The sequence below is a fragment of the Thalassophryne amazonica genome, chromosome 9, assembly GCF_902500255.1.
Source record: "Thalassophryne amazonica chromosome 9, fThaAma1.1, whole genome shotgun sequence".
NCBI classification, from domain to species: domain Eukaryota; kingdom Metazoa; phylum Chordata; class Actinopteri; order Batrachoidiformes; family Batrachoididae; genus Thalassophryne; species Thalassophryne amazonica.
The window spans coordinates 37,532,053-37,548,694 of NC_047111.1; the positions used below are offsets into that span (position 1 = coordinate 37,532,053).

A 16,642-nucleotide genomic window follows, 5' to 3' on the forward strand; every position below is an offset into this window, starting at 1 on the left:
ATGATCAGACAAATAATGTGTTGTACTTTTCAATGTAATCCTTCATTGAGCTCTACCTGGCTATAGCGGCCACCCTCGGATGGCCACCATACTTTTGTGTCGGCCATTGTACACTGGCTGGACTGTAAGTGGTGCCCCTTAAGTAGTACCTAAAACCTCCTCGGCCTGTGGTCTATTTCAGCAAATGAAGCTTGCAGTAAACAAACTGGCAGCCTTGATTCCTTTGCAAGATGTAAATTACCTCATGCAATCTGATATCGGGAGTTGGTTTTTCTGAAACAGTCACATTTAAGTTTTCAGAAGAAACAATCAGATCATGTTTCACATTCTGGGTAATCCATCAGATTACTGATTATAACTTGGAGCAGAAGATCCTTTATGTGATCAGCTGCTTCCCACACTCGACACATGCATGTTCAAATCTAACACATAAGATTCAGTGAATAAACTTTCTAACAAATGCTTCTGCATGCAGAATTTAGGACAGCGGTGTCCAAACTATTCCAGAAAGGGCTGAGAGGGTGCAGGCATTTTCTTTGCAGCCACTGACTCCAGCAGGTGATTTCACCGATGAACTCATCTCACCTGCTCAAAAGGATGTTAATCAGTGAAATCACCTGCTGAAGTCAGTGGCTGCAAGGAAAACCTGCACCCTCTTGGCCCTTTCTGGAATAGTTTGGACACCACTGATTTAGGACGAGGCTTCTCGTGTTTTTTTCCGATGGAAGAAAACATCTGACATGGACTCAAAGTGGGACTGAATCTCAGACTGTCAAAGTGCTTCAGAACAGCTTCAGGTCACTCATCGTCAATCTTCTCCAAACACCTCAAAGAACTGTTCTGCTCATCACATCCCCTCAGAGGCTCTGAGGCTCTCTCGTTCTCCATCCTCTTCTCATCTCTCCATACATCTTGAAGAACAGCTCCATCTCTTTCTGCAGTGTGCTGTTTCGGCGGTCAGCGTCTGCTTTGGCTCGCTCCATGTTGCAAATCTTGACTTCAGCGACACTTTGGCTTCGCTTCTGCTGCTCCAGACTGACTCGCAGTACTGCCACCTGCCTCTCCAGAGCATCATTGCACTGCTCCAACCTGCAACACAGTGTGCAACAATGTGTGAGTCCAAATTCAAATCCAGCAAGTCCTATATAGGCCCTGAGGCCCACGGATGCTGGTGCTTATCTCCTATTCCATAACGTCAAACAGATGAGAGTCCATGACTCCATCCTGGATGGGACACAGGTTACTTTGCCAGCCAAGGCTGGTGCCCACCTACAGCTGGATGGACTGGAACAATCGGAGTTATGTGTCTGTCAAGGATCAGAACTGAACAGAACTGATCAATGTCAGTGTCACTGTGGTTAGTGTGGAGTGGAGCTAATATCAGCTAAATTATAATATCTGCTGACATGCTAATGTCACGAACAGAAATTACATGAAAACGTCACTCTACAGAAATACTGGAGACAGCACTCCTCAGATGATTTCTTGCGACAATTAACTGCACAACAAAGCCATATTATTAGAGCTATTTCTAATAAAATGCTCAGAATGTTGGCATTGTGTTATGTGACGTTCGCGACTTCTAATCATTAATCATTCAAGACGTGAATCATTAGATCCATCGTGAATCACTGCTTTAAAGCATTCAACGAGATCAGGCCATCAGCCGCTGCCTGAAATTAAACGTAACACTTATAAGTAGATAAAAATAGAACTTCTTCTTCTGCTTTCTGTTTATTGACCGATTGCAAACCAGCTTTAGAGAGGCATACCGCCACCTACTGTATCAGACTGCGTAGAAGCATGGCATTAATGACTCTAAGTCAATACAACACAGAATGTGAAACAATGAAATAAAAAATAAAATAATCAAAATGTACAAGAAAATATCTTAACACTATTAGGAATCAGCGCAAGTTTGATAGTTTTAACACAATCATACAACACTTTTAAAAGACTGAGTTTATACAAATGTTAACTATTGACTGAACCTTGGGCTGTGTTACAACTATAAAACTTGGTTTCTATTTTGCAAATAAATAAAGTAAATAAATCTATAGGAAAAGCAACTGTTTGTTGGATGGATGGTACACTTATAATTCTGGAACTAATACAATGTACACCATTGGAATCAGTGCATCAACATGATGGTTTTAGGCAGTAAATAGGCAACAGCACTCACAGAGTGCATACCCCAACTGAGAAAAAACATTTAATACTTGGTAACCATGGGGCATAGAAAAAATTTTGAAGCATGTCGTGTTTAAAGGCTATAAAAACAAGAGCACTCTATAGAGGTTCTGCAGAATTAGCCAATGATTTTTTAATGTCTACTTATTAATTATTGGCTTATGCAATTTTGATGCTTCTTTCTGGATTTCACTGCACTCAAACACTAGAGTGCCAAGGGCCCTGTGGGTTAATGGCCATTTTTTGCATAAAAATGACTGCCATTTCCAAATGAATGAATCTACGCAAATAATTTTAAGATGGGAACAATGCCAATGACCAATATTGGGCCCTTGTTAAATTAAAAGAAAAGTTATTAGACAGTTTTTGAGAAAATTGGGTCCAAATTGGATATTTTCGTCATAAAATGGCCACCATTTCCAAATGAACGAATCTATGACTATACTTTTTGACATGAAATATGTCAACAACCGATATTATGCCTTTGACAAATTAGAAAAAAAGTTATCAGACAGAGAAAATTGCCTTTAAGTGCTCAAAATGGCTATTTTCGGCATAAAAATGGCCGCCATTTTCAAATAAACAAATCTACGAATATAATTTTTACACAGGAACAATGCTAATGACCCATATTATGACCATGCCAAATTAGAAAAAAGTTATCAGACAATTTTTGAGATATCACAATAAATGGACAACTATGACTATGCTGACGCTGACGACGGATGCCATGACATTGGGTTAGCGGCCTATCAGCTGATAACCCAACAAAACATATGCAAAAACCCAAGGATATGTAAACTTTTTATATATTGTGATGTAAAATTTGTTGTGAAAGTGTAGTGACACGGACCCACAACAGGGGGCGCAAATGAACGGTCAATAGATGAGCCAAAAAAGTAACAATTTAATGTTGTGAAGGTGCACAACGAATACACAGACAATCTCAGAATCTGATAACAGTCAATCCACAAAGGTGACGTGTGGGCAGGCTTGAGGATAGAAGACGTCTGTCCTGAGAAGAGCCGGAACCACACGATTTCCGCCGCCACCGAACCTGGTGAATACTGGAGCCACCAAGTCCCGAATTCCCAGGTGATCACCGTCCCCGACTGTCGGATCTGGTACTGCTGGCGAAGAGCAAAGACAGTCAAGTGTGGGTGTGTGTACACCCCGTAACAACAACGGTGGGAATGCCACCTCCACCTCTAACACACACTCGTGCAGCGTCTGTTTAACCACTTATATGACAGGACGTAGGACGAAACAGTCGCGACCCACGCCGGTCCTCTGGTTGACAGCTGCAACACAATAGCTCTTGGAATCAATTAATACAGGCAGAGAAAGTTACCTCCATAGAAGTACGATATCTCGGCGATGAGGTGGAGATGACGTCTGGGTTTTATGGAGTGAGATGATGAAGAATGAGTGACAGCTGTCAGGAAATAATGAGAGACAGCTGTCACTCCCGGCTGTGTCCGTGGCGGCAGCGCCCTCTCGTGCCTGAAGCCCGCACTTCAGGCAGGGCGCCCTCTGGTGGTGGGCCAGCAGTACCTCCTCTTCTGGCGGCCCACACAACAGGACCCCCCCCTCAACGGGCGCCTCCTGGCGCCCGACCAGGCTTGTCGGGGTGTCGACGGTAGAAATCGGCCAGGAGGGCCGGATCCAGGATGAAGCTCCTCTTCACCCAGGAGCGTTCTTCGGGTCCATACCCCTCCCAGTCCACCAAATACTGGAACCCCCGGCCCATCCGACGGACGTCCAGGAGCCGGCGCACCGTCCAAGCCGGCTCCCCGTCGATGATCTGGGCAGGAGGCGGTGCCGGTCCGGGAGCACAGAGGGGTGAGGTGTGGTGAGGCTTGATCCTGGACACATGAAAGAGTGGGTGGATCCGCAGTGAAGCCGGGAGTTGGAGCTTCACTGCGGCAGGACTGAGGATTTTGAGGATTCTGTAAGGTCCAATATACATGTCCTTGAGTTTCAGGGAGTCCACCTGGAGGGGGATGTCCTTCGTGGATAGCCACACCTCCTGCCCGGGCTGGTAAGCAGGGGCCAGGGATCGCCGGCGGTCCGCATGGGTCTTCGCCCTCGTCCGGGCCTTCAACAAGGCAGAACGGGCGGAGCGCCACACCCGACGGCACTTCCACAGGTGGGCCTGGACCGAGGGCACACCAACCTCTCCCTCCACCACGGGAAACAATGGGGGCTGATACCCCAAACACACCTCAAACGGGGAGAGGCCGGTGGCAGAGGACACCTGGCTGTTATGCGCATACTCGATCCAGGCCAGGTGTTCACTCCAGGCCGTCGGGTGTGTGGACGTCACACAGTGCAGGGCTTGCTCCAATTCCTGATTGGCCCGTTCTGCCTGTCCATTGGTCTGCGGGTGATACCCGGACGAGAGGCTCACAGTGGCCCCCAGTTCCCGGCAGAAGCTCCTCCAGACGTGTGAGGAGAACTGGGGACCACGATCAGAGACGATATCGGTAGGTATCCCATGCAGACGGATGACGTGGTGGACCAGGAGGTCTGCTGTCTCCTGGGCTGTTGGGAGCTTCGGGAGGGCCACGAAGTGGGCCGCCTTGGAGAATCGGTCCACTATCGTGAAGATGGTGGTGTTGCCCTGGGACGGCGGGAGGCCCGTGAGGAAATCCAGGCCGATATGGGACCAGGGGCGATGAGGCACAGGAAGCGGCTGGAGAAGTCCTTGGGACCTTTTGTGGTCTGCCTTGCCCCTGGCACAGGCGGTGCAGGCCTGGATGTACTCCCGGACGTCGGCCTCCATAGACGCCCACCAGAAGCTCTGCCGGACAACTGCCACGGTCCTTCGCACCCCTGGATGACAGGAGAGCTTGGAACCGTGACAGAAGTCCAAGACTGCAGCTCTGGCCTCTGGTGGAACGTACAGACGGTTCTTCGGACCAGTTCCGGGGTCCGGGCTCCGTGCCAGGGCCTCCCGGACGATCTTCTCCACGTCCCAGGTGAGGGTGGCCACGATAGTGGACTCAGGCAGGATGGGCTCCGGTGGATCCGACAGTGCAGTTTTGACCTCCTCTTCGTGTACCCAGGACAAGGCATCCGACCTCTGGTTCTTGGTCCCGGGGCGATAGTGATCCGGAAGTCAAAACGCCCGAAGAACAGTGACCAGCGGGCTTGCCTGGGGTTCAGCCGCTTGGCGGTCCTGATATACTCCAGGTTCCGATGGTCAGTGAAAACCGTGAACGGCACAGACGCTCCCTCCAACAGGTGTCTCCACTCCTCCAGAGCCTCTTTCACCACAAGGAGTTCTTGATTGCCGACATCATAGTTCCGTTCAGCCGGGGTCAACCTGCGAGAAAAGTAGGCACACGGGTGAAGAACCTTATCGGTCTCTCCGCTCTGGGATAGCACGGCTCCTATCCCTGAGTCAGAGGCGTCCACTTCAACCACGAACTGGCGGCTAGGGTCGGGCTGCACCAAAATTGGCGCAGTAGAGAACCGTCGTTTCAACTCCTTGAACGCGGCTTCGCACCGATCCGACCAGGTGAAGGGGACTTTTGGAGAGGTCAGGGCTGTCAGGGGGCTAACTACCTGACTGTAGCCCTTAATGAACCTCCTATAGAAATTAGCGAAGCCGAGGAACTGTTGCAGCTTCCTACGGCTTGTTGGTTGGGGCCAATCTCTCACCGCCGCAACCTTGGCCGGATCAGGGGCGACGGAGTTGGAGGAGATGATAAACCCCAGGAAGGACAAAGACGTGCGGTGAAACTCGCACTTCTCGCCCTTCACAAACAGTTGGTTCTCTAACAACCGCTGCAGGACCTGACGTACATGCTGGACATGGGTCTCAGGATCCGGAGAAAAGATGAGAATATCGTCCAGATATACGAAGACGAATCGGTGCAGGAAGTCCCGCAAGACGTCGTTAACCAAGGCTTGGAACGTCGCGGGGGCGTTGGTGAGCCCGAACGGCATGACCAGGTACTCAAAGTGACCTAACGGGGTGTTAAATGCCGTCTTCCATTTGTCTCCCTTCCGGATCCGAACCAGGTGATACGCATTTCTAAGATCCAGCTTAGTAAAGATTTTGGCTCCATGCAGGGGGGTGAACACGGAATCCAACAATGGCAACCGGTATCGGTTGCGAACAGTAATCTCATTCAGCCCCCTGTAATCAATGCATGGACGGAGTCCGCCATCTATCTTGCCCACAAAAAAGAAACCTGCACCCATCAGGGAGGTGGAGTTCCGGATCAGCCCGGCAGCTAATGAGTCCCGGATGTAGGTCTCCATTGATTCGCGCTCAGGTCGTGAGAGGTTGTACAGCCTGCTGGACGGGAACTCAGCGCCTGGAACCAAATCAATAGCACAATCGTACGGACGGTGCGGGGGAAGGGTGAGTGCCAGATCCTTGCTGAAGACGTCAGCAAGATCGTGGTACTCAACCGGCACTGCCGTCAGATTGGGAGGGACTTTGACCTCCTCCTTAGCATGTAAACCGGGAGGAACCGAGGATCCTAAACACACCCGATGGCAGGTTTCGCTCCACTGAACCACCACCCCAGACGGCCAATCAATCCGGGGATTGTGCTTCAACATCCATGGGACGCCCAAAATCACGCGGGAGGTAGAAGGAGTTACAAAAAACTCAATCTCCTCCTGATGGTTTCCAGACACCACCAGAGTTACTGGTTGTGTCTTGTGTGTGATTAAAGGGAGGAGGGTGCCATCTAGTGCCCGCACCTGCAATGGCGAAGGAAGCGCCACCAGAGGGAGCCCTACCTCCCTTGCCCATCTGCTGTCTAGCAAATTCCCTTCTGACCCCATGTCCACCAGTGCTGGGGCTTGAAGGGTTAAATCCCCGCTCAGGATTGTAACTGGGATTCGTGTGGCAATCTGTGTGTGTCCCACGTGAATGTTATGACCCGCCCTTAGCCCAGTCTCTAAGGGTGGTTGTTGTCGTTGTGGCCGTTTAGGGCAGTTTTTCTGTATGTGCTCCTTTGAGCTGCAGAGAAAACACTCCCCGCGGACCAGCCTCCTCATTTTGGCCCTGTGCGTTTCCCTAACAACGTCAGCAGGGGGAGCTGTTGCCCCACGGAGCGCTGCGGCTGTGGAGCGTGGGGAGGGCGGCCCCTTTTCGAACCCAGAAAGGAGAGGGACGGCGCGTATCCAGCCACGTCCTTCGCCTCACTCCCGACGGCGATCCTCCAACTGATTGTCTAACCGTATAACGAGATCGATAAGCCCATCTAAATCCCGCGGTTCTTCCTTAGCTACCAGATGCTCCTTCAGGCCCGAAGACAGTCCGTCTATGAAGGCGGCGCGGAGCGCAACGTTATTCCAGCCGGACCTCGCAGCCGCGATGCGGAAGTCGACTGCATATTCGGCTGCGCACCGGCGCCCCTGTCGCATTGACAGCAGCATTGTTGAAGCGGTCTCTCCTCTGTGAGTTCTGTTCCCAGAGCGCCGTAGCTCAGGCGCGTGCCTTACCCCGAAGCAAATTAATAACATAAGCCACCTTGCTGGCGTCATACGCGTACATCACGGGTCGTTGTGCAAAGACGAGCGAACACTGCATCAGAAAGTCCGCGCATGTCTCCACACAACCCCCGTACGGCTCAGGGGGACTTATGTATGCTTCAGGGGATGGTGGGGGAGTTTGTTGAACGACCAGTGGAATGTTAATACCCGGCACCGGGTCGGCAGGAGGAGGAGCCGCAGTAGCGCTCTGATCGCGCGCTTCCACCTGTGCGGTGAGAGGCTCCATCCTGCGATTAAGGATGACGTTTTGCTCGGACATCAAATCCAGCCGAGCGGTAAAGGCGGTGAGGATTTGCTGCAACTCATCGAGCACGCCTCCTGCAGACGCCTGTGCACCGTGCTCTTCCATTGGCTGTCCAACAGATGGGTGACGCCCCTCGGGATCCATGACGCTGGCCGAGATATCCTGTTGTGAAAGTGTAGTGACACGGACCCACAACAGGGGGCGCAAATGAACGGTCAATAGATGAGCCAAAAAAGTAACAATTTAATGTTGTGAAGGTGCACAACGAATACACAGACAATCTCAGAATCTGATAACAGTCAATCCACAAAGGTGACGTGTGGGCAGGCTCGAGGATAGAAGACGTCTGTCCTGAGAAGAGCCGGAACCACACGATTTCCGGCTGCCACCGAACCTGGTGAATACTGGAGCCGCCAAGTCCAGAATTCCCAGGTGATCACCGTCCCCGACTGTCGGATCTGGTACTGCTGGCGAAGAGCAAAGACAGTCAAGTGTGGGTGTGTGTACACCCCGTAACAACAATGGTGGGAATGCCACCTCCACCTCTAACACACACTCGTGCAGCGTCTGTTTAACCACTTATCTGACGGGACGTAGGACGAAACAGTCGCGACCCATGCCGATCCTCTGGTTGACAGCTGCAACACAATAGCTCTTGGAATCAATTAATGCAGGCAGAGAAAGTTACCTCCATAGAAGTACGATATCTCGGCGATGAGGTGGAGATGACGTCTGGGTTTTATGGAGTGAGATGATGAAGAATGAGTGACAGCTGTCAGGAAATAATGAGAGACAGCTGTCACTCCCGGCTGTGTCCGTGGCGGCAGCGCCCTCTCGTGCCTGAAGCCCGCACTTCAGGCAGGGCGCCCTCTGGTGGTGGGCCAGCAGTACCTCCTCTTCTGGCGGCCCACACAACAAAATTGTTCATTTTTTGCATCTAAACTCTCTAACTCTGTACTAAAAACGCCCCTAGGTAACCTTAACCTAATGATCATGATTTTGACTTTGCATGTGTCTTTGAGGCCTCAAATTAAAAGACTGTTATTTTGACAATCTGTCAATTCCTTGACTTTATTTCCACAAATAGCTTCAGACAGTTTGGTCTAAAATCCTTTTTGCCTCAACAATACAAGGTCTGTCCAAAAAGTAGCGGACCTTTTTATTTTTTGCAAAAACCATATGGATTTGAATCACATGCGATTGCATCACCCAAGCTTGAACCTTCGTGCGCATGTGTGAGTTTTTTCACGCCTGTCGGTTGCATCATTCACCTGTGAGCAGGCTTTGTGTGAGCACTGGTCCACCCCTCTCGTCGTTTTTTTATTGCGAATAAATGTCTGAACGATTTAGAGCTTTGCTGCATCAATTTTTTTCCAGAAACTGTGAGAGACCTCCAGGTGGACACCGTTCGGAAAATTAATATGGCTTTCAGGGACGATTTTGTGGGGATTACACAGATTAAGGAGTGTTACTGCCGCTTTAAGGATGGCCCACAACTGCTGAGAGCAGCCGCGCTCCCAGCGCCGTTCAACAGGCTGAATCAACCAGATCATTTCCAACGTGAAGGCTTTGTTGATCTGGGACATCGTCTGACTTCCATAAAAAAAGGAAAAAGGCGTGGACATCAGCACTTTTGAGGCTTCATCACGGCGTTGCTTTGCACCATGCGGCTCCACCGCGACGCGCGGAATTCCTCCTCATGTCTGTCTCAATGTGCCGAAAAAGTGCTGATGTCCACGTCTTCCACAATTCCTGTGCTAGTCAGAGGACGTCCCAGATAAAACACAGCGTCCAGTTTGGAAATCAACGGCACATTCCACTGTTACAGGAGTTTTTGTCATGGAGAGAGGAGCGGAGGAATTCTGTGCGTCGCGGTGGAGCCGCATGGCGCAAAGCAACGCCGTGATGAAGCCTCACAGGACATGTTCTGGCATGTCCAGGCTCATCCACAATTTCTCGGTTAGTCACACGACTGAAAACCCACCGACAGTGTCTGAAAGCCATCTCAAAGCCGTCCTGTGAGACCAACATGGAGGTGGTTTTGTCCCGCGCCCTGAACGGCACGGTGGTGCATCCGTCCGCTTTTCTTTCCATGAAAAAAACTCCTTTAACAGTGGAATGTGCTGAAAAAGTGCTGATGTTCACGCCTTTTTCCTTTTTTTGTGGAAGTCAGACGACGTCCCGGATCAACAAAGCCTTCACGTTGGAAATGATCTGGTTGATTCAGCCTATCGATTGGCGCTCTGAGCGTGGCGCGCTCTCAGCAGTTGTGGGCCGTCCTTAAAGCAGCAGTAACACTCCTTAATCTGTGTAATCCCCACAAAATCATCCCTGAAAGCCATATTCATTTTCCGAACAGTGTCCACCTGGAGGTCTCTCACAGTTTCTGGAAAAAAATTGATGCAGCAAAGCTCCAAATCGTTCAGACATTTCTTCGCAATAAAAAAACGACGAGAGGGGCGGACCAGTGCTCACACAAAGCCTGCTCACAGGCAAATGACACAACCGACAGGCGTGAAAAAACTCACGCATGTGCACGAAGGTTCAAGCTTGGCTGATGCAATCACACGTGATTCAAATCCATATGGTTTTTTGCAAAAAATAAAAAGGTCCGATACTTTTTGGACAGACCTCGTATACACACACTGCAGATGGTTACAATACTTTAAATGCTTACTTGTTCATAGTCACCCAGCTCTTTTAAAACAGGATAAAATTATTTGTGTGTTGTTTTTAGTGCAGATGGATAATGTGTTTGTGGTTGGACAGGAGAGGATGCTCCCTCACCTCTTTATCCTGGTCTGGTAGTCAGCTTTCTGCTGGGCCATTTGCTGCCGCAACTCCCCCAGGAGCAGGTCAGTGTCCCTATGCTGTGGAGGAGGCTCAGTACCCTGCAGGTCTGGAAGCCCAGATGAGAGGAACACCTCTGAGCTCCCTGTGCTGAGAGGGCTGTCACTGGGCACAGAGCAAGATGCTGGAGAGTTAGGATGCAGCACATCATCATCACCATCATCGGTATCACCTTTGTGTCCATAATCATCACCATTTTCATCCTCTGGTACCTGACACGAAGGTCCCATTATTGGACCTTTTGCTGATAAGACAGAGCAAACTCTGGACATGACATCACCCTGACAACAGCTGTCATCCAATGGAAGTACCTCACAGGAAGAACAGGAAGAGGAGGAGTCAGCTGTCTGTCCTGCCCCTTTTAGCTCTTCAGCAGTTCCAAAGTGGCTTTTTGCAGCACTGGCCACAAAATATACATCAGTTATGTTGTCCATTTCCTGAAGAAGCGACTCTCTGTCCAGGTTGTCATAAACAGAGGGCGTACTGTCCCCTTGTGCCTCACTGCTGCCCCCACTGGCTGCTTCTGATACTGCACCACACTCACCTGCAGCCTTGGCTGATGGAGAGCTCCAGAAGCTGGCTCCAGCCTCTACCAGGCCTGGCCAGGCCTCTTCCCAACCTAGGGGCACTGTACTGATCTCAGTGCTAGATAGCAGTTTTTCTGGTGTGAGGGTGTTTACAGATGTTTTGGAAATCGTAGGCGAAGCTCGCCGCCCAGCGTGGTGTTGGTAATCCATGTTGTGTTGGTCTAAACGATGCTGAAGAGGGTAACTGGAGGAAGGCAGGGGAGAAAAGCAGTTTTCTGGGTGGGAGGAGGTGTAACGGTGGCCCGGAAGTCTCTTCTGGCCCACGGACAAGTCTGAGAGGGCAGCAGCAGAGGAGATACAACTGGAAGAATAAAAGGGAGGAATCTTAGACACTCAATATGACTCACTTTTTCATACACAAAATTGAAATATTTCTATTGGATACATTTTACTTAAATGAATATTTCTAGTTTGAGTTTGCACTCTTTTAGTGTGTATCAAGGAGCTATAATTTTGTTTGCTTCAAGTAAAGTAAAATCAGGTCCCAGTGCTTCTTATCAGAATCAGAATCAGAAGAAGTTTATTGCCATTGCCAATGAACAGGATTCACAGACTAGGAATTTGCTTTGATATAATGGTGCAACATTAAGCAGAAAGCAATATAAAATGCTAAGATAAAATATAAATGTGCTAAAATAAGACAAAATATAAGATAAAAAATGACATGAAATATGAAAGGCTGTGTGCAACAGAAAAACAGAAAGAAAGAGAAACAGAAAAAAAAAACAGTGCAGTGGGAGGAGTGCAAATAAAACCAAAGTACATTGTCTAAAGTGACCCGTGATAAAATGATAAAGTGACAGAGTTAAGGTTAAGGTGACTGAGTTATGAGGTGTTCATGAGTCTAACGGCAGATGGGAAGAAACTGTTCTTATGGCGGGAGGTTCTGGTCCGGATGGACAGTAGCCTCCTGCCTGAGGGGAGTGGTTTGAACAGACCGTGTGCAGGGTGAGAAGGGTCAGCTGTGATCCGACCTGCTCGGCCCAGAGTCCTGGAGACGTGCAGGTCGTGGAGAGATGGAAGGCTACAGCCGATAACCTTCTCAGCAGAGGCCACGATGCGCTGCAGTCTGTGTCTGTCCCTGGCTGTGGCCCCGGCGTACCACACCGTGATGGAGGAGCAGAGGATGGACTCGATGATAGCCGTGTAGAACATCAGCTGGACAGGCAGCTTGGCCTTCTTCAGCTGCCGCAGGAAGTACATCCTCTGCTGGGCCTTCTTGATGAGGGAGCTGATGGTTGACTCCCACTTGAGGTCCTGGGTGATGGTGGTGCCGAGGAAGCGGTGACAGTTCACAGTGGTGATGGGGCTGTTGGTGAGGGCGAGGGAGGGTGGGGGGGCTGTGGCTTTCCTGAAGTCCACGATCATCTCCACTATTTTCTGGGCGTTGAGCTCCAAGTTGTTGCTGCTACACCAGGTCACCAGCTGGTCCACCTCCCTCCTGTAGGCAGACTCATCCCCATCCGAAATGAGTCCAATGAGGGTGGTGTCGTCCGCAAACTTGATGAGCTTTACGGAGTCGTGGCTGGAGGTGCAGCAGTTAGTGTACAGGGAGAAGAGCAGAGGGGAAAGGACACAGCCCTGTGGAGATCCTGTGCTGAGAGCCCGAGTGTTCGAGACATTCTTTCCCAGCCTCACATGCTGACTCCGGTCCGTCAGGAAGTCTGTGATCCACCTGCAGGTGGAGTCAGGCACGTGGAGCAGAGAAAGCTTGTCCTGGAACAAAGCCGGAAGGATGGTGTTGAATGTAGAGCTGAAGTCCACAAACAGAATCCTAGCATAGGTTCCTGGGGAGTCCAGGTGCTGCAGGATGGAGTGCAAGGCCAGGTTTATGGTGTCATCTACAGACCTGTTGGCTCTGTAGGCAAACTGCAGGGGGTCCAGGAGGGGGTCGGTGATGGACTTCAGGTGGGATAAAACCAGGCGTTCGAAGGTCTTCATGACTACAGACGTGAGAGCCACAGGCCTGTAGTCATTAAGTCCAGTGATGCGTGGTTTCTTGGGGACTGGAACTATAATGGAGGACTTGAAGCAGACTGGAACATGGCATGACTCCAGGGAGGTGTTGAAGATCCCTGTGAAGACTGGGGCCAGCTCATCAGCACAGTGTCTCAGGGTGGCAGGAGAGACACAGTCTGGGCCCGGGGCCTTACGTGGATTCAGCCTTTTGAAGTGTCTTCTCACGTCCTCCTCTTGGACGGAGAGGGCAACGGGGGGGAGGTCCATGGTGTTTGAATATCCAGTTGTGTGGGGGTGGGGAGGTGTGAGTCCTTGTCTTCAAAGCGTGAATAGAAGACGTTCAGGTTGTTGGCCAGCTTCAGGTCGTCAATAGAACGAGATGCTTTGGGCTTGTAGTTGGTGATCTCTTTCAACCCCCTCCACACAGAGGCTGAGTCGTTGGCAGAGAACCTTTGCTGCAGACGTGAACTGTACATAGATTTAGCCTTTGCCACCTCCTTGCTTATGAAAGAAGGATGGAATAAGACTATTGTTGTGTCTCAATTGAGGGGCCACATCCTTCAAAGGCTGCATTTGTTGACCGCATGAGTCATCGTGGAGTGAGAAGACTATCTCATTTCAAAGGCTGTTTCCCCTGAATACAGTACGAAGGATTCAACAGCTGGTACCCTTTGTGACCCTAACAATCCCAAAATACATTGAGCGATTATTATTATTATTATTATTACTCATCTTCTGGCCCACGAAGATGCCAAGAGTCATTTTCTAAACCTGCTTACTCCAATTAAGGGTCACACAGGTGAAGGTGGCATGGTCCCTATCCGGTTGTTGAGCGCTGACGTAACGCATCACATGATAAATCTGTTTCCAGGTCCAAAGACCTGCAAGTTTACAATTAAAGTTACATCTGTATGATCCTTTTAAGGATCTACAGTTTAAGTTTAGTTTGTGTTTACAGTGTGCGCAAACCTCCATCCCTCCCTTCTCCGCCTCCACCTCCGTTAACCGCATTCGTTTGTTTCTAAGGTAAGGTACTTTTTTCTTTTACTTTATATATTTTATTATGCACAGGTAAAATATACATGTCTGTTTGTTAATAAAAAAATATATTTTTTTCATAATTGAGAGTGATTTGAGGATGTTTTACAAGGCTGGACGGATTAAAATTATTTTATTTATTTTCAATGGGGGAAATTTGTTTGAAATATGACCAGACTGGCTTACGAGCTTGTCACGGAACAAACTCGTAAATCAAGGTTCTGTACTACTAAAATGTAATTTTTTTATGCTTTCCATCACGTTAATAAGAGACTGCATCCATGAGACCCTGAAAACTTGCTAAAACAAATATTACCAATGAATGGCCAGGATAAACTCAAGACACAATTGCAAAATGCTGTGTGAAATAGTGTCATTTCAGAACTGTTGGTTCAGCTTCCATGGTCTTGGAAGATCAGACCTTCATAAAATGCAGCCTTTTGAAGGATGATGCAGTCTGTGGTTGGCAAGTAGATCCTTCAAAGAAGATGCTACATAGTACTACCTAAATAGCACATAACTGCAAAAGAGCAATATTGAGGAGTTGTGTTATTGTCTGTGCAGGTGGTACCCGGGACTGGATCTGTCTGTGGCTGACTGGCCTGACTCCCTGGTAGAGTCATCGGCAATGAGAGGCAGAGACCGCTGGCGGAGGCAGGGAGCTGGGTAGAGATGAGGCCGCCTGGAAACACTTGGTGACGCGTGAGAATCTTCAGGATGGGCGGAGGTTGGGGGAGGAAATCTGGAGAACAAAGTCTGAGGCTCTCTGATCAGCTCCAGCATCAGTAGCTGGACCAGTGCTGCATCTAGGACATGATCAAACATACATTGGGAAATGTTATTAAAAATTCACAACATCCTCCTGTTAATTCTTAAAAAAAAAAACATATTTTCAAGGAGTCATAAAGTCCAGACTTGGTCAAAGGAGAAGAAATTCAAGGAAGAATATAGAAGACACACTACAGCACTGTATGATAAGGTGACACATCTGTCAATCACGACAAAAAAAATCACAATTACTAAAAACAAATTTCTTTTAAGTTAAAGTGACTCTCCAATAAACATTGTTTTTTCATAGCAATCATTAAGTAGTAGGTTTTGTGGATTTAAACTGCTAAGAGTCAACACCATTGCATAGGCCAAAGGCTCAGCTTGGGAAGGAATCATTTGCATTTAATTTGGTTATGTAAACAGGACTCAAAAATTTATAACTCCATGCCACGGTAGTTACAGCGGAAAAAGATACTGGCTTCTCAGATGAATATGGAGATTTTTTTTTTTAATTTACACAATTGTGTGCTCAATGACACAACACATCTCTCACTACTCTTGTAGTGTGAAGCAAAGTGAGAGTTCTGCAAGGTGCAGACACCCACCAACCACCTAAAAGAGAACGCCATAGAGCAGACTGAAGACCATTAGTGCTCACTTCAAACCAATGTAGTATGTGTCAAAGCAACACTGATGTTACACAATGGAAAAAGCATCAAACCACTATTAGATCATCACTAGTATATTTTCTTGCAAATCCACAAGGATTTACTGGACTGAGACATATACTAAATCTTGTAAAAGTGCTACTTTGCTGGACAAAATAAACAAACTTCAATGGCAACATCTATACTATGGAACTCTCTAAACTAACCTGAAACTATGGATCAAATGGATCAGCATTACATTCATAAAGTCCATACTCCATAGCGATTTGGCTGCAGTGAGCAACCCAAGTACACTTTGGGGTACCGTCCTTTTTTAAAATAACTGTTTCTACATGATGTTAAGGCTTACTTAGGAGTACATTTACCCTGACAGTAGTCAGCCATTTAATTTGACACATGCTCATCCCAGCCTGTGATGGCTCACGCTACACTGAAAAAAAATTTGGAGTGATATTTACTTGAAAAACACCTAGGAAAGTTTTTTCACCCAGAAATTCCAAGTAAATTTTACAAGGAGAATTCTTAAGTAAATGTTACTTGGATATATTAGTTTTTCTAAAAGAATAACTCAAGTAACATTTACTAGCAATTATCAACTGAATATTTTCATTGAATTTTACTCTGTCTTTATTAAAAGTAAAACTTTTCAGCTGTTCCCTTTGTTTTCACAGCAGATCCAATTTGGATCTGCATGTTGATTTGGCAAAAATTCTACACTGGATGCCCTTCCTGACGCACCTCCACATTACATGGAGAAATGTGGTGCAGGGGTGGGGTTTGAACCGGGAACCATCTGCACTGAAACCAAGTGCACT

At 48.4% G+C, this 16,642-nt stretch overlaps 1 protein-coding gene across 1 annotated transcript in view; it reads right to left on the minus strand.

Annotated features, from left to right (window-relative positions):
• Nucleotides 1–847: 847 nt before the first annotated feature.
• Nucleotides 848–16,642, minus strand: part of LOC117516511 (rho GTPase-activating protein 24-like) — a 29,125-nt gene continuing 13,330 nt past the window's right edge. Inside the window, exons 7-9 of the mRNA XM_034177411.1 lie at nt 14,960–15,194; nt 10,742–11,692; nt 848–1,089 (exon numbers count right to left, since the gene is read on the minus strand). Of these exons, the coding sequence (XP_034033302.1) occupies nt 858–1,089; nt 10,742–11,692; nt 14,960–15,194 (1,418 nt within the window). The 3' untranslated portion in view covers nt 848–857. The remainder of the gene's footprint in view (nt 1,090–10,741; nt 11,693–14,959; nt 15,195–16,642) is intronic.